The 22791-nt window shown below is 37.5% G+C and overlaps 1 protein-coding gene across 3 annotated transcripts in view; it reads right to left on the bottom strand.

The window, feature by feature from the left end:
* The window catches only part of LOC128660208 (uncharacterized), a 96387-nt gene extending 82466 nt beyond the window's left edge, over positions 1 to 13921 (bottom strand). The window contains exons 1-2 of one of the 3 annotated variants that reach the window (XM_053713924.1): positions 13241 to 13921; positions 12088 to 12655 (exon numbers count right to left, since the gene is read on the bottom strand). In XM_053713924.1, coding sequence (XP_053569899.1) covers positions 12088 to 12655; positions 13241 to 13252 — 580 coding nt within the window. In that variant the 5' untranslated portion in view covers positions 13253 to 13921. The remainder of the gene's footprint in view (positions 1 to 12087; positions 12656 to 13240) is intronic. The other 2 variants (XM_053713925.1, XM_053713926.1) reach the window with 2 other exon arrangements.
* Between the last annotated feature and the right edge of the window lie 8870 nt (positions 13922 to 22791).

Raw genomic sequence — 22791 nt, 5'->3', positions numbered from 1 at the left:
CAATGCAGCCTTTTAAAGAACAAGATATATAAGATAACATAATAAGAACATAACATAGACTTATTATAGTGAGAAAAAAACAGCCAATCAGCACAGAGCATAGACTATAAACAGAGCACCCAATTAACATACTTCCTCTTTCTTTTTGCTGCTCACTCAGATAAGTAGTGCAGTCATAATATTATTATTAAACGTTATCATTATTGTCCTTATAGATATTTTACCCCTTTATCGTTTTTCTGTTTTCCTGTTTACCCCATTTGTAACTATAACTTGTCTCTCTTACATGTGTATTTTTCTTCCGGTTTTTTCTTTTCCCCTATCCTTATGTTTTATGCCTCTATTGAGCCTTTAACTTACCACCTACTGACTTTCTGCTTCAAACTCTAATAACTCTGTTTTCGCTCAGTGTTTTATCACCCCTCCTGCATGTTTTCTTTCTCACAGTCCGTTCGCCATTTTGTGGGCCGTCCCTCCCGCCCACTACCGCCGACGTAATAACCTTGTCTCCTGTCAGCTGTACCTCTGCTGTGGTAACTTTGTATCTTTTCCACTCGGTCCTGACATTTCCTGCATTATATTATATAAGCTTTCTCCTCAGCCTCTGTGGCCATCTTCTGGCAGTTATAATTCATTACATTTACAGTGTATATATTTTCTGTACTAAACGTACTAAGGTTAATTAATTGAACCAAATATTTTACCTCAGGAAAAAATATTTTGCCTGCCCTCTCAATAGTCTGTTTTGTCAGGCCCTTTCAATTATATATATTTCTAAGTTTATACATAAAAATTTTTTGCTTACAAGGGAGATTTGATATTCAATTTATTAATTCTTAATATTTTTACTTCACATTGTTTTTTCACAAAACATTATAAACAATGTCTGAAGCTCAATCTAAATCACCTCCCTTGACCTTACATACAGTACAATTGATGATTGACTCCTCTATGAATAATTTATTTAATAAAATGACCTCTTTGATGGGAGAGAAACAAAGAAAAATATCTTTAAAAAGAAAGAACCCATCCATTGCTTATAAGGCAAGTAAAAAACTTATCGAAAAGTCTCGCCAATGTTTAACTGAGACTAATATTCCTCACAGCAAAGGAAGAAAAACCGCTGTTAGTAGAACCCTGCACCCTGAGGGTAACCAAACAGGGGATACTCATGTATGCAAAAAATTAAAATTTAAGTCAAAAACTAATATTGATAATCCATCTTCAGATTCTGAGGAATCAGATGGTGACGAATACACTGATATCAATTCAGACAATTTCAATGATTCGGATAATTCCGATGGCTCCCCGGACGCTAAAAAACCTAAAAAGAAAGCCAGAAAATCTGTTGAATACAGTGAGGATGAAGAGGACTTTTTAGATTGTTTGGGTAACCCTAGGTTTAAACCTGATGACTTACACCATCCCCGGTCCGCCGAGTGGTGTCCCCCCCTGGATTTAGCTAAATTTATTGACCACCAACTACGTAAACCCCTAAAAAAGCAAACCCGCAACAAAATGAAAGCCGAATGTCCTCGTCCCCTGTTACCAAAGAACGCTTCCATCACCCCTGAAGTTGACCCCAAAATTTTAAAATTCATTGGTTCTCCAGGATATAAATTGAAAAAAGGAATTGATAGATCCTGGAAAATTTGCCAAGATAAACTTTTAGATTCAATTGGTCCCCTCACTAAGTTATTCGAATTATCTGAACAAGGCGTAGCCGAAAATTGCCCTTTGGACCCCTATGTGGTCAGAGAATGGGTTCAAAGACTCCTGTGTTTTATTGGGAATACGAATTGTGCAATGTCTGGAGAAAGAAGACGTAATATCTTGAGGAAAATAGACCCGAAAATTTCTGACTTTTCCTCAAGTAATATTGCTTCAGACAACAAAGGTCTTTTATTTGGAGACTCTTACTTAAAGGACTTAAGCCAATACGTAAATACTTTCTCTAACCTAAATAAAGTGAAAACATCCGTTAAGAAAATTTTTTACCCCAACCAGGGTTTCTCCGACAGGGCCGGGAGAGGCAGAGGCCGCTTTCCCGGCCGCCAAACCTTCTTATCCAGGTCTCATTACTATCCCCAACAATCACAATACCAACACCAGTTTCAATCTCAATTCCAAAGAGGTTACTCTGATCCATCCACTTCCTCCTTTTTTCCAACAAGAGGTCGCCCCTGGACTCAGAGAGGTTTTAGGACCAGAGCCAGAGCTAGACAAGCTCCAGGTAAGTTCTTCATTTCCCCCCTACATCCTTTCTTTCCCAGAAAAAATTGGAGGCAGACTCGCCCTGTTTACTCAAAATTGGGCTGCAATTACTTCAGACCCTTGGGTTTTACAAACTGTATCAGGTATCCTCATAGAATTCATATCTCCCCCAATTCAAGTCTGTCTTCCCCATCCAATTCAATTTTCTCAAGAAGACTCTCTTTTGGTCAAAAGAGAAATTTCTTCTCTCTTCTCCAAAAAAGCAATTCTTCCAGTCTCCCATCCTCAAGATTTTTACCTAAGCAATTTGTTCTTGGTAAAAAAGAAAAACAATCAATTCAGACCTGTCATAAACCTAAAAACGTTAAATACCTTTGTAGTTTACCATCATTTCAAAATGGAAGGTATTCACTTATTAAGAGAATGTCTAAGAGGAAACGATTGGTTGGTTCGATTAGATCTCACAGACGCCTATCTAACCGTTCCAATCACCCAAGAACATTGGAAATTCTTGACTTTCCGTTGGGAAGACCAGTTTTGGAATTTCACTTGCCTTCCCTTTGGTCTGTCCTCTGCTCCTTGGATTTTCACCAAGCTACTGAAACCTGTAGTGGCCTGGCTGAGACTCCGAGGAATTCGTCTAATAATTTATTTGGACGATATTTTGATTATGGACCAAGATTTCCGCTCCCTTCAGAATCATCTATTTACCACAATTTCTTTGTTAGAATCATTAGGTTTTATTGTGAACAAACAGAAATCAGTTCTCTTACCCACAAAGTCTTTGATTTTCTTAGGCTTCAAAATCAACTCAATACTCTCTACTCTGAGTCTTCCTTCAGACAAGGTAAAGAATATCAAAAAAGAAATTTCCAAAACTTTATCCAAAGATTTAGTTCCCATCAGAACCATAGCCAGAATAGTAGGGTTACTATCATCCTCTATTCAGGCTATTTTTCCTGCCCCCTTACATTACCGAGAACTTCAGAGACTAAAGATTCTTCATTTGAGAAAAGGTTTTTCTTATTCTCATTTGATTCCTTTGTCCCTAGAAGCCAAAGAAGAATTGTCTTGGTGGCTCTCTCATTTAGAAGCCTGGAATGGGAGAGCCATCTTTGGCAGAACTCCGGATTTCATTATAGAATCCGATGCCAGTCTTTCAGGCTGGGGTGCACGCTGTGGCCCTTCCATCACCGGTGGCAAATGGACACTGGAGGAGAAACGTTTCCACATCAATTGTTTGGAATTATTGGCTGGCTCGTTTGCAGTCAAAAGTTTTGCCAAATTTTCTTCTCCAGTTTCTATTCTCCTTCGCATGGACAATATTTCAACAGTACAATATCTCAATCGTTTAGGAGGCACCAAATCAAGGAATTTGTCCAACATTACCAAGGAATTTATTCACCTTTGTTTAGACAGGAATATTTCTATCAAAGCGGAATATATTCCAGGTCTATCAAATACAGCTGCAGATTGGGGATCTCGTCATCTGACAGATTCGAGCGATTGGAAACTAGACAGGAAAATGTTTTTAATCCTCCAATCTCTCAGAGGTCCCTTTTGCCTGGATCTTTTTGCATCCAGGACCAACTTCCAGATTTACCCATACTTCAGCTGGCACCCAGATCCGGAAGCTGCGGCCATAGATGCTTTTCTGCAACCATGCCCCCCAAAGAAAGCTTATGCCTTCCCTCCTTTCTCCATGATCCCGAGGACAATCTCAACAGTCCGCAGGGATCTCCTATGCCTAACTATAGTGACTCCCCTTTGGCCAACCCAATCTTGGTATCCCTCCCTCTTGGAGATGTCCACCAGTCTTCCAATTCTTCTTCCTCCACTTCCTCACCTATTAGTCAGTCCGGAGGGCGAATTTCACAGTCTAATTCTCCAAGGCTCTCTGTTTCTGATAGCTTGGACAATTTCAGGGGACCCTGGTCTCTCCGAGGCCTTTCGGAGAGAGCTAGATCCCTCATTCAAGACTCTTGGGCTCCAGGTACCCGCAGATGTTATTTTGCCGCATGGTCAAAATGGTCTAGCTGGTGCTTGCAAAGGGATTTGGATCCCTTTTCTGCGGATTTAACCGAAATCATTAATTATCTGTCACACCTCTTTGATTCAGGCCTTGCTTACAGATCAATTAATGTCCATAGATCGGCTATCTCTGCCAGACATAATCTTATCAATAATTCACCTATCGGTAAACACCCTTTAGTCTGTAGAGTTCTTAAAGCCATTAGATTAAAACGTCCTCCTGTTCCCAAACACGAATTTTTCTGGGATGTAGACCTAGTTTTCTCTCTTTTCAAATCCTGGCCAGCTAATAACTTGTTGACTCTAAAACAACTTTCCGCTAAACTCGCTACCCTTCTTTGCCTTATTTCTTTCAGAAGGGTATCGGATGTAAAAGCATTAGATTGGAACTCTAAACGTTTCTCTCCTGAAGGAGTCACCTTCTTCCTTTCTCGCAGAACAAAAACTTTATCTACTTCCATCTTTTATCCTTATCTGTCTTCTGAACCCTTTTTGTGTGTGGTCGAATGCTTAAAGTCATACGAATCTAGAACTCTGATATTTAGGAAACCTACCCATAATCAACTGCTTATTTCTTTTGTTCCCCCCTTTGCTCCTATCACTTCTACCTCTATCGCTAGGTGGGTTAAATGGGTCATGAAAGAAGCCGGTATTAACTTTTCTTTCACAGCTCATTCTGTCAGAGGTTCTGCTGCTTCGAAAGCCTTTTTAAAAGCGGCTCCTCTCCAACAGATTTTAAATGCTGCAGACTGGTCTTCAGATTCCATCTTCAAACAATTTTATTTCAGACCCATTCAACATGCCTCGCTTAATTTATTCTCCTAACTACTTTAAACTTGCATAAAAATAGGAGTCTCTGGTCTTGTAATAAAATTCCGATTATCCTAGTATGTGAAGGTATAATCTAGATTTTATTAAAGACACAGAGACGAGTATTTTCCCTCCTCACATAGATAATGGTGTTTTTTCCCACCCTAATAACCGTCATTATATGTTACTAACTCTTATATTTTTTAACAGTATCCATGTGAATCCAATCCTTTCTCATCCTCTGGATTCTTCCCGTCAATTCAGAAATCTCAACCTTCATTCACTGAATCCTGGACACCTGCGTTATCTTCTATCAAATTCAACATCCCATGGGATTTCGTCCATCATTTCTACAAGAAGTTGGCGTTCATTACCCTCTGTTGTTTTGGACTTTTTGGTTTTCTTATGATGTTCAATATTTTATTCCTTTTGAGCATCAATTAGAAAGAGGAAGTATGTTAATTGGGTGCTCTGTTTATAGTCTATGCTCTGTGCTGATTGGCTGTTTTTTTCTCACTATAATAAGTCTATGTTATGTTCTTATTATGTTATCTTATATATCTTGTTCTTTAAAAGGCTGCATTGAGTAGTAAAGAAAGAGTAATGCATAAAAATACTCGTCTCTGTGTCTTTAATAAAATCTAGATTATACCTTCACATACTAGGATAATCGGAATTATTTCCAAGGGGGGTGATTCTTTTCAATACCCACTGTATCTCTGCCCCTATATAATTTTCCGGTAAGACCTCATTGTATGTAACAGTTTTGAGGGCACATTTTAAAAAGGAAAGATAGAGGATTCAAAGAAGGGCTACAAAATAAATAAGATAAATTGATCATTTAAGCTATGAGGAAGGTCTAGCCAAGTTTAGTTATTTTCATTCTAGAAGAGAGGTGTTTAAAAGGTGATATGATTATTTTCTAAAAACATGTATATTTATGGCCCTAGAGAGGGATGGGGAGAGCACTGTCTATTACAAGAAAGTAGTTTGTGACAAGAGGTCTTATTTTAAAGCTATAGGAAAGGAATTTTAAACTCCACAAACAATGGTTTTCCACTGTGAGAGCAAACACACTGCGCAATTTGTTTTCTGTGGAGGAAGTGACCCAATACAGTGGATAGCTTTAAAAAGGAATTAGACATAGATTATTATTATTATTTTTTTTTGGGGGGGGCACAATCAATAGTTATGATTGCTTGTGTTAAACTGGTTTGCTTTTTAAAATGTATTGCTGTCAGTTCACTTGGCAGGTTTCTCTACTGTAAACACAGGGATAAAAGAAGACTTGTAAAAAAGAAGATGAACACAATGGACTTTTTGGATGGAGCTTGAAGTCCTGTGTTTCTGGCGAGCCTGCAGGCTCGACAGAAACACTAGTTATGAAGCAGCGGTCTAAAGACCGCTGCTCCATAACCTACCTGTCTGCCTGCTCTGAGCAAGCGGACAGACATTGACGCAATTCAACCCGATCGAGTACGATCGGGTTGATTGACACCCTCCTGCTGGCGAATCTGCAGGGCGGCAGCATTGCACCAGCAGCTCACAAGAGCTGCTGCTGCAATGCTGAATAGGGAGAGCATATTGCTCTCCACATTCAGCGAGGTTTGTCGGACCTGATCCGCACTGTCCGACAGACCTTTGTTAAATAGGCCCCTTTGTCTTTTTTCAGTGTCATCTGCTATATTACTCTGTCAGTATACTTGGCAGCATGCTTAATGTTTGCATTCCTGTTCAGAACATACCTGTGGTACACAAGGCTAATGGTTTACATTACAGAAGTACAGCATTCCTGCATTTGACAGACATCTATATTTAACAGCATCTGCTTGGATATATTAGAATAATAACATCTATATATTTGAGGCATTGCACACTAATAAATGCTATAGTCAAGCCGATATTACTTTGCAGCTCTAGTGTATACCGTATAGTGTTTAATCCGCTGCTTCATTAAACCTGTTTCCACCACAAATCAGCCATTTAAAGTGAATGTTAAAAGAAAACAGGAAACATTGGAGCACACGTCAATTCTTAGACTAACACAGAGTTAAAAACTAAAGTTAATGAGCCGTACTGAGTTTTTAGACTCTAGCAAGGAAATGCTGATTTAGGATGTACTTATGCCATTTATTTGTGTTCTTGCTTATGTGCATGGCAAACTGATGGAAACTTGAGTTTGTGATTATTTCACAATCACTGGAAGCTGTTGCACAACGTTGATTTACATTTTTTTTGTTTGTTTACTTATATATATATATATATATATATATATATATCCTTTTTTTCCTTTTTTTACCTACAACAATAATGTCACTATTTACAGCCTGTTATACTAGGTGGAATCAATGAGCTTCCATGGGTTATATGGTATGGCATAGGCATGTGTATTTGGCTGTTTCGTTAGGTAACTAATGCTGAAGACTGAGGCCGCCAGCAGCATTTGGTGATTTTCGGAGCTGGATATCTTCTTGACAAAGTGCAACACACTAAGATTTGTGCAAATCCAGATCTTAGTGAAGTGCTCTTTCATAAGAAAAAATCCAGCTCCAAGAACAGTCGAATGCCGCTGGTGGCTGTCATCTTTGGCATTTTTTCCTAATAACAGCTGAATGCACATGCCTATATGGCATCCCTTTCCAAGCTGACTACTGACAATGCACAGTGTTACTTCTTCTGGTGGCAGCCATCTTGGAAATTATTTTGCCATATTTTAAACCAATGTGCAATTGCAATGCCTGCAATGGCTCTAGAATGCAGGAAGAATGATAAAGTGAACAAAGAACCAAAGTGAATACAGTTCCCACTGGAAATAGCATTGTTTGTACTGGGAAAAATAACTTAAAATCTCTATTCTGGATATTGCTGACACAGATATAAATGACTTCACTATTTATTCCTTACATGTGGGCTCAAATTATTTACTGTTTTACTGACATTATGGGGTCAAATCAATCCTTTGAATACAATATTTACATAAAGGGATGTGTGAATTACTCAGACTAAGGGGTCTAAATCATTGCTGTGTGTGAAGTGAGATCATATGTTGCTCATTGAATTTACATATGCAAAGGTTTTTTTACTGGAACAAATGCTAATAAATAGACATTTAAGGTTTCTTTCTAGAAAAGGTGATCTTAAAATGATGTTTCTCTATTAAAAAAAGATTTGTTTATGTTTGTGAGAATTATCATTGTCAACCAATAAAGCAACTTGACCATCAAATGCAGAATAATTGCATAATCCAAAAATGCACATTAAAAATACAATGCAAATGTACTTACTTTGAAATTCAAAATATCAGAAGATTTTCTGAGAAAATTCAAAGATTGTTTGTAATGTCCTGCCCACTCTATCATGTGGCAGCCATCAGCCAATTACAGACTCATACATATACACTGTGAACTCTTGCGCATGCTCAGTAGGAGCTGGTGCCTCAGAAAATGTGCATATAAAAGATTAAGCACTAACTGATAATGGAAGTAAATTGAAAATTTGTTTTAAAATTGCATGATCTATCTGAATCATGAAAGTTTAAAGGGACACTGAACCCAATTGATTCAGATAGGGCATGCAATTTTAAGCAACTTTCTAATTTACTCCTATTATCATTTTTCTTCGTTCTCTAGCTATCTTTATTTGAAAAAGCTTTTTTTGGTTCAGACCTCTGGACAGCACTTTTTTAATGGTGGATGAATGTATTCACCAATCAGCAAGAACAACCAAGGTTGTTCACCACAAATGGGCCGGCATCTAAACTTACATGCTTGCATTTCAAATAAAGATACCAAGAGGATGAAGAAAAATTGATAATAGAAGTAAATTAGAAGGTTGCTTAAAATTCCATGCTCTATCTGAATCATGAAAGAAAACATTTGGGTTCAGTGTCCCTTAAATTTTGGCTTTAGCGTCCCATTAAGGCTAAGTTGTATATAGCCCTGTATTTCCTGACATTTTGAAAATCAAAATAAATGGGTTTAGAATTGCCGTTTATCATACAAATATTTTAACATCTTTTTTTGTTTGTTCATACACATGAGTTATTATTAGAGTTTATAGTCCCTTTAAATAAATATTATGTGTGCTATTACTACAAAGGAGATTAAATAGCAGTTTTATCTGTCACTTGCAACCAAAAGGGGGAGAGTTTAAATCACCTCTGTGTGTTTTAGCCTACAAATGAGGTTTTTGTATAACCAACATATTTTTTTCACCACTGTGCTAACCTTGTATCTAAGGCTCTCAGTGCTTTATACAAACTTGCACTTAACCCATTTAGTGCGTACTCATGCATAACTCCAGCAGAGTGAGCACAATGTTATCTCTATGGCACACATGAACTAACACTGTCTAGCTGTGAAAAGCTATTAAATGCACTGGATGTTACAAATATATATTTCAGGATTGATATGGGGTTTGAAGATTATGTTAGAGAATAACCCATTAGCCGGTTCCCCTTGTTTCTTTTTTTACAACATAGTGTCCCTGGGGTCTACTGTACTTTAAGTGGGCTCCCTCAAATTGAGAGAAAACATATAAATATATAATAAAAAAATGCTGATGTGACTGATACTTAATATAAACAAAATCAAAACATCTATGTGGTGAACTCCTTCAAAAGTGATAAATATATTCAGTTGTGCTCCTAAAACACCAAAAGGATGGCAGCAGAAAGTGGTAAACAGGATTTATTAGCACACAAATATAGCAGCGACGTTTCGGGAATTACTTCCCTTAATCGCTGCTATGTTTCTGCTGCCATCCTTTTGGAGTTTTTGACATTTTTTAAGGTTATTGTGGTGACCTTGGTGTGGCATGCAGTGGCCTGAAGTGCTGGACTGGGCCTTTGTCTTTCTGGTGCTCCTAAAGCACCCATATTTTTCCCGTGTGAGGATATGGCTGCATACGGAGCATATTCATGTATGCCTGCTTCTCATTTGCTTGCCAGCTATATCTTTATATGGAGTGGCATAGGAGCACACTATAAATTTTACCCCTCTAATTAAAGGGATACAAAACCAAAAATGTTCTTTTATACTACATTTATGACAGTGGCTAGCCTTGTCTGCCAACTAAAATCCAGAGTTGCTCCTGCAAATAAGGATAATGGTGGGGGGAGTTTGGCTATTGAAAAATAGTTACAGGATAAAAGACTTGGCTGATATGTTACTCTATAGCGACACAACCGGAATGTCTTGTGATTACACAGTGTTTATTTTCCCTTTAATTTGAACTTCTGTTGTGCTTTTTATGTATAACTTTAAAAGACAATGTATTTAGGAAAGCAGGTAAGTTTGCATTGTATTTAAAAGGGACAAGAACCCCATATAGTTCCATTCATGATTCAAATAGTGCTTGTGATTTTACACAACTTTCCAATTTACTTCTATCAAATTTGTTTTGTTCTCCTTGTACCTTTGTTGAAAATGATACCTAGGTATGCTCAGGAGATGCTAATTGGAGGCTGCTTCTTCAACAAAGGATACCAAAAGAATCTCTCAAAACCCCACAACACCACCCCCCCCTAGGGAATTATGGGGTTTTGTTTTTTTGGGGTTTGTTTTTACAAAAACAGCTTTTATTATTGGAACCTCTTTTATTGTGGTTTTTCTTTTGAGACAATAATTAGCTCAGACAGTTGTTTGATGTGTTTTTTTTCTAAACAAAACCCCTTAATATTCAAGTTTAATGGCAGTGTTGGCACGTTAAGATAAATAAGTTGCTTTTGTGTTGCATTTTGGGCACTCAGGCTCAAAAAAAGGTTTGCCATTCCTGGGCAAGGCTCTCTCTTCCTTCAAACCTAAGTTGTGTGATTTCTGTTTTCTATAGCCAATATTGCTGTATCGTTTTTTTTCACTATAAACTGTGGTTTTCAAAGGGCAACAATGGCTATTTCAAATAACAACATAAATGTGATGGTTCTATGTGTAAATAATTTTATATATTTCAGCAGGAAAAAAATCATCATTTGGAACATATTAATTCCATACACATCACATTCAAACTGTATTTACAGCCAAATAATAATACAAAAAAATATTGTGAGAAAATCAATTGCTTATAGATAGATATAATATAGTAGGAGAGGATAATATCAGTAACACTGCTATAAAATGAATTCCACATAAATGAATAACACATTGCAACAGATACTGAGTCCATATGCTTAATCTTTACTTAAGTTCCAGATACCATACAATGCATTAAAGGGACAGTCAACACCAGAATTTTTGTTGTTTTAAAAGATAGATAATCCCTTAATTACCAATTCCCCAGTTATGCATAACCAACACAGTTATAATTATACACGTTTTACCTCTGTAATTACCTTGTATCTAAGCCTGAGCAGACTGCCCCCTTATTTCAGTTCTTTTGACAGACATTTTAGCCAATCAGAGCTGACTCCATGGTAAATTCACATGCATGGCCTCAATGTTATCTATATGAAACACGTGAACTAATGCCCTCTAGTGGTGAAAAATGATCAAAATGCATTTAGATTAAAGGCAGCCTTCAAGGGCTTAGAAATTATGAACCTCCTAGGTTTAGCTTTCAACTAAGAATACCAAAAGAACAAAGCAAAATTGGTGATAAAAGTAAATTGGAAAGTTGTTTAAAATTACATGCCCTATTTGAAACATGAAAGTTTTTTTGGGACTTGACTGTAAAAGTATGACCTAAGATAGGGATAGCAATCATATATAAATCCATGGCCTCTATTTTTTTGTTTCTCTTGCAAATGAGGCAGTTGCATATGATCACCTCATACTAGTAATATGGTGATGATTATTATGTTATTTTGTGTGAGGCTTTCTATACTGCTATAGAACAATCAGTAAGAGACAGTACTGGAAATGCTACACTAATCCTAAACACATCAGTTACTGGAGTGGCACATAACTCATATATATTGTGTGCACATGACTGGCAGCTGGTATAAATCCAGTTTTGCATTATTGAGTTTAGTAAGGCCATTGATTTATCTAATTATACCATTTAATTCCAAGTTTAACCTTTAAAGCATTTACATACCTGGTTTTATATCACAGGTGAGCTGCACTCCCAGAGGGGCACCGCCTAGTTCTGACGTAGGAAAGTCTGGCACCTCGCCTATAAACTGTGCTGCCCTGTCATTTAGACGCACTAATCCAGGAGTTTCCCTTTGCCCTTCCCCAGCGGCGCAGCCTTCCCCAGTACAAGGAATTCGACCCCGAGATTTCATACGGATCCGCAGTGGGAGTCGGCACTCTATGCCCTTGCAGTCTCTGCTGCTGTTAGTGCCTGGGTGCGGAACTCCTCCCCATGGATCCGTCATACCATGTGTAACATGTTCCTCCCTCAAGGAACCCGAGGGTTGCTGTTGAGCTCTGCCGTGCTGCGCACTAGTGCTGCTGCTGGCCGTGTGATGGAAGGAGCGTGACAGTCTACTGTGCTTAGCTGGGCACCGCGCACCCACACACGTCTTCTGTTGCTCACTCTCCGCGGTGCTGCTCTGGCAATTCGCTCCCTCCAGACATCGCTCCGCATCCACTAAGGAGCAAAGAAGTAGACAAAGAAAACCACCCATCCATGTGCTTGGCCCTGACAGAAAGATGACCATCTGAAAATAAACAAACAGTACATAAATAAATAATTAAAATAAAATAGTGAAAGGTAATTTGAGTATTTAAAAGGGTTCAAGGTGCCATAAGGTTTAATTCTTCATATATTGGATTCCCTCACATAACTTGCTCAGATTAGACTACCCTGTCACTTTCAGGTCAACAGTAAAGTCAATAAAACAGCATGAATGTTGTGACTAGTGACTAATGACCATGTGGGCAAAAAGTATGCAGAAACTAACAGGACGTTTAAAATACTGATATTGTTTCCTCCTAACTGTATGAGATAAAAGGCAACGAGTTATCAACGATGAGTACACACTTTAAAGAAAATAGTATAATATGAAATGGCAAACTGTAATGTCACAATACACTATAATATCCAACCTATAGATGGCAAGTGGTTAATACAGAATACAAATCTTACTAATATGATACATAGTGCAACAACCTTGTATTTAGATGTTACAAAGTAAAGACTACAATAAATACTTTAGCACATTTTGAAACAATCAAGACACATACATTTTTTTAACTCCTTAGCTGCTGGGGATTGTTGCAGTGCATGCTGTTAGTGTGTTTACCTTTTCATGCATGTGGTTGCAGTTCAGTACAGGTCTGTTTGCCTTTTGTTCCTAACTTCACTCTAACTTCATACAGTGCAAATCATGCAGAGGATTCAGGGGTATTCCTTGGGCAGACGTGGGGAGGATTCAGGGGTAAACCTTGGGCAGGCGTGCAGAGGAATTAGTGGTATACCTTGGGCATATGTGCAGAGGATTCAGGGATATACCTTGTGCAGGCGTGCAGCGGATTCAGGGTATACCTTGTGCAGGCATGCAGAGGATTCAGGGGTATACCTTGTGCAGGCGTGCAGAGGATTCAGGGTATACCTTGTGCAGGCATGCAGAGGATTCAGGGGTATACCTTGTGCAAGCGTGCAGAGGATTCAGGGGTATACCTTGTGCAGGCATGCAGAGGATTCAGGGGTATACCTTGTGCAGGTGTGCAGAGGATTCAGGGGTATACCTTGTGCAGGTGTGCAGAGGATTCAGGGGTATACCTTGTGCAGGCGTGCAGAGGATTCAGGGGTATACCTTGTGCAGGCGTGCAGAGGATTCAGGGGTATACCTTGTGCAGGCGTGCAGAGGATTCAGGGGTATACCTTGGGCAGACGTGCAGAGTCAAGTCACTTGTGCTTGTAAATCCTTTTTAATAAGCTGTCTAGAGCACAGTACGACCATCCAAGTAAATGACCTCCTCAGAAAAGCTGCAAGTCAGGGAATGTAATGTGTAACATTCCTCAGACTTCATTAGCTTCACATTTCTCCAAGACCGCCCCTTAACCCTATACTAACCAGAGTTATGTTTCCCTACTGCAACTCATCTTTAAAAAAAAAAAAGTAGTTTTTATGTTGGAAAGTTCCATTTCATCCTGTTTACCAACGTTTTCTATATAAAAGTAATCTGATCATATAGAGGATTTGCACAGCACTTTTAGATTTTAACAGTAATTGATTGAGTTAAAACCTCAATACTATAGTGTCTATGGGGGATTCCCCAATGTTGTCAGTCTCTAAATAATAAAGAACATAATTCAGCATTGCTCACCAGCTACTCAGCCTCCTACTTCTCCCTAATTGGGGTAGGTAGCTGAAGAATGCTTTTAACTTATTGTATTAGTCAGCCCCATCTAGACTGGCTAATTCTCTTTCGTTAAAATTAGCAGGAACCTTTCTCTGTGATCTTGATTGTTAAGGTACTTAAACGCTATTGGATTTCAAGGCTTTTCTTGCATTCTTGTGGAAATAGATATTTGCTTACCAAAACAAAATATAGCTAATAATAGGTAGGTAGCCATTCCTTTTACATACAAATAAATGAGAAACAAAAATAAAGAACATTCCAACATTCTCAAGACCCTCAGGCAGTCTTAAATAAATGTGACTTTGTTTTTCTGTGTCTGAACTAAATGATCCTACATGGTTTTGTTGCCAGTTTTAAATAAAATATTTATTTAGCAAGCCTGCAGTACTCTAGTTGCTATATCAAATAAAGGCTAAATCTCTGCATGGGGTTTCTTAAACAAGCGCAGTCTTTTTCTATTAAATGTACATTGTAAACTGTAATCTATTTGATATACCCTATTTTAAGTGAAACTGAGAAAACATGGGTACAGTGTCTTTTAAATGGATATTTTGCTTTAAAAATTACACATTTTTAATGCATTTTCTTTTAAAACAAGTTCCTTTTAACACTATGGACCTGGTGATTATTAAAACTTTGCCAGGTCAGCCTGAAAAGCCATGCTGACATTCTGCCAGGGACTGTCCTCGGGGAATTCTATACAAAGGAAAGAAAAGAATGTGTACCTGCAAGTGATGAGGTGTCTCCCATAGGACAAAGGAACTTGTGCAAAGGGAAACTTCCATGGGACAAGGGAAATTAGCAGCTTAAAGGAATACTCTAGTCAATATTAAAGGGACACTGAACGCAATTTTTTTCTTTCGTGATTCAGATAGAGTATGCAATTTTAAGCAACTTTCTAAATTACTCCTATTATCATTTTTTCTTCTCTTGGTCTCTTTATTTGAAAAAGCAAACATGTAAGCTTAGGAGCCAGCCCATTTTTGGTTCAGCACCTGGGTAGCGCTTGCTGATTGGTAGCTACATTAAGACACCAATCAGCAAGCGCTACCCAGGTGATTAATCAAAAATGGGCCGGCTCCGAAGCTTACATTTTTTGCTTTTTAAAATAAAGATACAAAGAGAACGAAGAAAAATTTATAATAGGAGTAAATTAGAAAGTTGCTTAAAATTGCATGCTCTATCTGAACCATGAAAGTTTAACTTTAACTAGACTATCCCTGTAAACATTAAATCCTGCAGCCAATACAAAATAGATCACTCTGTTTTCAGCATATGGTACCTTACAATCGCCTTTATTTTCATATGCAGGTGTTTGTCTATTAGAATAATCAGTGTTTTGGGCATTTTGACACAATGGCCTCTATGTATGAAGCCATCTACTTTCCTACATTCGCTGCCCCAATACGCTCGCCTAAGATCGCCTACCATCGCTGCCGCAGACCTGAATACGTTCGCCAAAGTTATCAAGAAAGCTGTCAAGAAGTCGCGCACCAAGTACGGAGCGATGAGCAGCAGACTGTTGTTAACTGACAGTCATCAATCTCGCTGCTCATCGGCTTCTTCTCAGCTTTCTTGCTATACTGTCAATAAGCACCCACACTAAAATATACTGTTTTACCCCCTAAACCGCCGCTCCCGGAGCCCCCCGTACCTAAATAAACTTATTACCCCCTAAACTGCCGCTCCTGGACCCCACCGCAACTATAATAAATATATTAACCCCTAAAACCGCCGCTCCCGGACCCCGAAGCCACCTAAATTATACCTATTAACCCCTAATCTACCGCCCCCTATGCCGCCACCACTTATATTAAAGTTATTAACCCCTATCCTGCGGATCCCGGACCCCGCCGCAACTAAATAAATTGTTTAACTCCTAAACCGTCGCACCCGGAGCCCACCGCCACCTACATTACATTTATTAACCCCTATCCTGCCCCCCTCTACACCGCCACCTACATTAAACTCATTAACCCCTAAAACACCACTCCTGGACCCCGCCGCAACTAAATTAAATGTTTAACCCCTAAACCGCCGCTCCCGGACCCCGCCGCAACCTATATTAAACTTATTAACCCCTCTCCTGCCCCCTATACCGCCGCCACCTATATTAAACTTATTAAACCCTAAACTTAAGTCTAACACTAACACTAACACCCCCTAACTTTAATATTATTTTAATAAATCTAAGTAAAACTTACTATTATTAACTAAATTATTCCAATCTAAAAATAAATACTTACCTGTAAAATAAACCCTAAGACAGCTACAATATAATTAATAATTATATTGTACCTATTTTAGGTTTTATATTTATTTTACAGGCAACTTTGTATTTATTTTAACTAGGTAGAATAGTTATTAAATAGTTAATAACTATTTAATAGCTACCTAGCTAAAATACTTACAAAATTATTATTATTATTATTATCAGGTATTTGTAGAGCGCCAACAGATTCCGCAGCGCTGTAAACATAGTCGGTGTGCAGGATAGCTTTTGTAAAGGTCAAGTGGGTAGAGGGCCCTGCCGAGAGTTTCACTGTTGTAGTCGGCTCTTATGAAGCGATCTGTAAACAGCTAGGCCCATAGGCTTACAATCTAAGGGGTTCAAGGGGAAAGAAATGGCGTTAGGAAAGGTTAGTGTTGGTTGTATGCATCCCTGAATAGTAGAGTTTATAGGGAGTGCTTGAAGCTGTTAAAACTAGGGGAGAGTCTTATAGAGCGAGGCAGGGAATTCCACAAGATGGGGGCCAGTCTGGAGAAGTCCTGTAAACGTGAATGTGAGGAAGTAACAAGAGAGGAGGAGAGGAGGAGATCCTGAGCTGATCAAAGGGGACGGGAGGGAGAGTATCTAGAGACAAGTTCTGTGATGTAGGGGGGAGCAGTGCAGTTGAGAGCTTTATATGTCAGGGTGAGGATTTTATGTTTAATCCTAGAGGCAAGAGGAAGCCAGTGAAGGGATTGGCAGAGAGGTGCAGCAGATGAAGAGCGACGAGTAAGGAAGATGAGCCTGGCAGAGGCATTCATAATGGATTGTAAAGGAGCTATGCGGCAGCTAGGTAGACCAGAGAGGACGGAATTGCAGTAGTCGAGGCGGGAAAGGATGAGAGAGTGGATTAAAATCTTGGTTGCATCTTGTGTAAGGAAATGTCTAATTTTAGCAATGTTTTTAAGGTGGAAGCGGCAGGCTTTAGCCAAGGACTGGATGTGAGGAGTGAAGGAAAGATCTGAGTCAAGTGTGACCCCAAGACATCGGGCGAGCGGGGTAGGGGTAATGATGGAATTAACAGTTATAGAAATTTTGGGGGTGGAGACATTGGAAGAAGGGGGAAAAAAAGGGGTTCAGTTTTGGAGAGATTTAGCTTAAGGTAGTGAGAGGACATCCAAGATGAGATGTGAGAAAGACAGTTAGTTTTAAATATAAGTTTATAAAGAGCAGCGCCAGGTATTATTCCCCAAAGCTCCCTCACAAGTAATTTTCCCTATAATTACCGTTAAATAATACACAATAACAAAAAATCAATAGTAGTTTGGGAGCGCTAAAAGCTAAATGAGAAAATTCTGGAAACTGATATATATTTTATCAAAAATATATTTATTAAAATAATATAAAACATGTATATAACATTTAGAATAGATTGTGGGACGTCTCCCTTTGTAGTTTAAGAACAAGTAAAATTTACTGCATCAAAAAAACACTTTTGTATATTTCTCTAAAAGATTCCACCTAGGTTTTTCTTTTTCACCTTGAATCAATTATCTTTTAATTTCCACCTTAATTCTGATGCTAAGTAGTCGTAAGAAATTTCTCAGATATTATATCGTTTCCTACTTTTGTATTGTTACTTTGTATCAGATGGAAACAATTTACATTTCATAGTCCAATAGATTGTTATTTCAGTTGTTATCTTTTTGTAGCAATGTCTTTTGGTGTATAGTGTATAAACAGAGTTGTCTGTACTTAGTAAAAAATTTTGATATTTTTTGATGGGGCTTACCGGTTCTTCTGACACGTCTGTGTCTGATGGTATCTCGGTCTCTCTTACCGTTTTTTTCTTTTGTGTCTCTCCTCCCTGTATACTGTAGGTATCTCCGATATCGAGAATAGAAACCTAGACCACGCTCCTGCGTGTATGGGTTTCCTTCTCTGCCGGTTTGTAGCGAGTTTGGCCTCTATATTCAGGATCTCGTTTTTTCCCCCCGGCTGCTTCTTGATACAGGTGTGCACGTCTCGGCGTGTAGAGGTAATCTTGGACTTGTAGTACAAACGGCCGTTTGTTTTTTGAACTTTCTTTTCCTCTACTTCCTTCGATAGGGGATAGGTAAAGTTGTTAGTCCAATTTTTTGAAGGCAGGTAATAGCAGGTAACGTCTACGCGTTTCGCCAGCAGGCTTTGTCAAGACGGATAATGTTTGTTCTGAGCCCGGCAGTTTAAATAGCCCTCTTTTCTTTTTGATTGGTTGGTTGTTCCTTTAATTTGATAGGTGTGATTTTTAAGGTGGATTTAAATAAGGTGGAATCTTTCTGGATCCGTACCTCTTACATCTGATAGTTCTCATGCATCTTTGGATAGGTGTGATTTTTAAGGTGGATTTCTTTAGTATGGATAAGGTGGAATCTTTCCAGGTCTTTATCGTTTATTTCTGATAGTTCTTATGTTTCACTAGATGTCTAATAGTGATAGTTTTTATGTTATAATATATATATATAATATATTTACACTTGGTTGTAATGACATTCTTTATGATGGATTCTTATCACGTTTGACTTTTTATTTAATTAAGAATTATAAAAATAATTTTAAAAATAATTTTTGCAATAAAATTCAACTGACAGAAAAATATAGAGATTTTGGAACTTATAATTTCTTAGTCTTAATGTAAGGTTTAGCCTTTACTTAGGCATAACTAATTGCCTTTTTGCTTTTACAATTATATGATTTATAGCTTTCTGATGTATGTTGAAGGTATAGTGTTTCTCTGGACTTTTATTTCTAAATTGTAAATTTCCCCTTTGTTTATTGTGTATATTTTGGCTGTTTGATTATCTGATTGTACACTATTCTAGATGAGAATCATGTTTTTCTGATAGATTGTGTTATATATATTTTTATTGATTTTTAAGACAGAAGGAAAGGGGACAAATCTAGTTCTGAATTTAATCCTGCTGGATAAAGGGTTTGCATATTATAAATTAGTTCTGCTTCTGTTCTTAGGAGTTTTTCTTCAAAATTACCTCCTCTCCATTCTGGTTTTAGTTTTTTTATGCCCCAGAAGGTGAAGTCTTTTAAATTATTCTTATGTATGTCTCTAAAGTGGGTATATAAATGTGTGTCTAGATTACCTCTGTCTATACATGATAAATGTTCACGTATACGTTCCCTTAGAGTCCTGGTGGTCTCTCCTATGTATTGTAATTGGCATGTGCATTGTATAATGTAAATCACACCCTTATCCTGACATCTTATGGTTTCTTTTATATGATGGACTAGACCATTTGTATTTGACTTAATTTTTTTACATTTGTTGCTAAATTTACAGGATCTACAGCCGAAACATGGGTAAAAGCCAGCTAGTTTATTTCCTAATAGATCTTTTTCTGGTGTGGAATTTGTTTTGATTTGTTTAAACTCACTGGGAGCTAGTATTTTCTTGAAGTTTTTTGCTTTTTTAAAAATGATTTTCGGGTTCTCTGTCATTTTTTCACCTATGAGGGGATCTGTTTGGACTAGGTGCCAGTGTTTTTTGATTATTTTTTGTAAAATATGATGGTCACAATTGTAATCAGTAATTAGTGCAACATTAAATTTATCTTCTTGCTCTTCTTTATTGTCCAAATTGTTCAAGTTTTTATTTTTATATGTAAGTAGAGTGTTTCTGTCTTTTTGATCTACCTGTTCTTTTGCCCTTTTTATTGTTTCTATATTGTACCCTCTGTCCATGAATTTCTTTTCGAGTATCTCGGTTTGTTCTAAATAATCTGAAGTTTTTGTACAATTTCGTTTTATTCGCAGGTATTGTCCTTTAGGGATATTTTCTTTCCATTTATTTAAATGGCAGCTTTTAAAGTGTATTAGGTTATTTGCGTCTACTTTTTTGAAGTGTGTTTTTGTTGTTATTTCTTTTTCAACAATTTCAATATCCAGGTCTAGGAATGTAATTTTTTCTTTACTTATGTTATGTGTGAAGTTTATTCCTATGTCATTATTATTCATGTCTGTGATGAATTTATCTAGCTCCATTGATGACCCTTTCCATACAAAGATGATGTCATCAATGTACCTCTTGTAGAGCACGAGATTTGCACCGAGCTCATGTTTGGGAATGAATTCTTCTTCCCATTTTCCCAAAAATAAATTTGCATAGCTCGGTGCAAATCTCGTGCCCATGGCGGTTCCTTTTGTTTGTAGATAGAATCTTTTGTTAAAGGAAAAATAATTCTGATTCAAAATAAAATCAATACCTTGAAGTATGAAGTCTCTTTGTTTTTGATTTAATGTATTATCCCTAACCATATACATTTCTGCTGCTTTTGTGCCTAGTTGATGTTGTATGCTCGTGTATAGAGAAGAAACATCGCACGTGCCAATCAAATAATTATCTTTCCATTCTAAGTTATTGAGATTTTGTAGTATATCAGTAGTATCTTTAAGGTAGGAGGGTAGAATTTTTACATATTTTTGCAGAAAGTTGTCAATGTATTGTGATAAGTTTGCAGTTATAGACCCTATTCCAGATATTATAGGCCTACCAGGTGGATTGGTGAGATTTTTGTGCAGTTTTGGCAGGTAGTAGAATACAGGTATTTTTGGGTATTTTGGACATAGAAAATCAAATTCCTTTTTATGTATTATATTTTGACTTTGAGCATCTTTCAGTATGTTGGTTAGTTTATTTAAGAATTTTTTTGTTGGATCCATTTTAATTTCTTTGTAAGTGTCTATGTCTCCTAGGAGTCTGTTAGCCTCATTTATATAACTTATTGTATCTAAAAGGACAATACCTCCTCCCTTATCAGCAGCCTTAATTGTCAGTTCTTTGTCTTTTTGTAGGTTCTTTATTATTATATTTTCTTTTCTGGACAGATTTCTTAATTTATGTTTATTTTGTTTTAATTTAGCAATGTCGTTTTGTACTAATTTTTCAAAGAGCTCAAGGTTTCTTCCTTTTTCATTAGTTGGGTAGAATTTTGATTTTAATTTTAAATTTGTGTGTTTTATTTCTGGGGTTGTTGTATCTGTATTCGTGATTGTTCTATTAGAGGTTATTTGTCTTTCTATTGGGTTTTTTACAAAGAATCTTTTTAGTGTTAGCTTTCGTACAAATTGGCTTATGTGAATATGTGTATTGAATTTATTCATTTTAGCCGTAGGGGCAAAACTTAGACCAAGTTGTAGTACTTTTTCTTGTTCTTTTGTTAATATTTTGCTACTTAGATTAAAAATCCCTATAGGTGGGTTTATTTTGTTTTCTTTACATTCTTTTGTGGTTGTTGTTCTCCCTCCTCTTGTTCCTCTCTGCTTCTTTTTCTTAAAGGTGGTGCTTTTAGTGCCAATTGATTTTAAATTGTTTCCATCTGATACAAAGTAACAATACAAAAGTAGGAAACGATATAATATCTGAGAAATTTCTTACGACTACTTAGCATCAGAATTAAGGTGGAAATTAAAAGATAATTGATTCAAGGTGAAAAAGAAAAACCTAGGTGGAATCTTTTAGAGAAATATACAAAAGTGTTTTTTTGATGCAGTAAATTTTACTTGTTCTTAAACTACAAAGGGAGACGTCCCACAATCTATTCTAAATGTTATATACATGTTTTATATTATTTTAATAAATATATTTTTGATAAAATATATATCAGTTTCCAGAATTTTCTCATTTAGCTTTTAGCGCTCCCAAACTACTATTGATTTTTTGTTATTAGAAAGACAGTTAGTGACATGGGTTAGTAAGGAAGGAGGTAGGTCTGGTGCAGAGAGGTAGATTTGGGTGTCATCGGCATACAAATGGTATTGAAACCCATGGGACTTTATTAAGGAACCTAGTGACAACGTGTAGATTGAGAAGAGAAGGGGACCAAGGACAGAGCCTTGAGGTACCCCAACAGAAAGTGGTAACGGGGCAGAAGATGCTCCAGAGAAGGCTACACTAAATGTACGGTTAGTCAGATAGGAAGAGAACCACGAGAGAGCTGTGTCACAGATGCCAAAGGATTGGAGGGTTTGGAACAGAAGAGGGTGGTCAACAGTGTCAAAGGCTGCAGACAGGTCAAGGAGGATAAGCAGAGAAAAGTGGCCTTTGGATTTTGCTGTAAGTAGGTCATTGGTAACCTTGACAATTGCTGTCTCTGTAGAGTGATGGGAACGAAATCCAGATTGTAGTGGGTCAAGAAGAGAGTTTAGTGTAAGGAAATGGGATAGACGTGCGTAAACTAGCTTCGAGGAGCTTTGAGGCAAGAGGGAGTAGGGAAATAGGGCGGTAAT

This window comes from Bombina bombina, chromosome 5 (genome assembly GCF_027579735.1).
Source record: "Bombina bombina isolate aBomBom1 chromosome 5, aBomBom1.pri, whole genome shotgun sequence".
Lineage (NCBI taxonomy): Eukaryota > Metazoa > Chordata > Amphibia > Anura > Bombinatoridae > Bombina > Bombina bombina.
The sequence above is the reverse complement of the archived record's forward strand: the minus strand, read 5'-3'. Positions and strand labels throughout refer to the sequence as shown.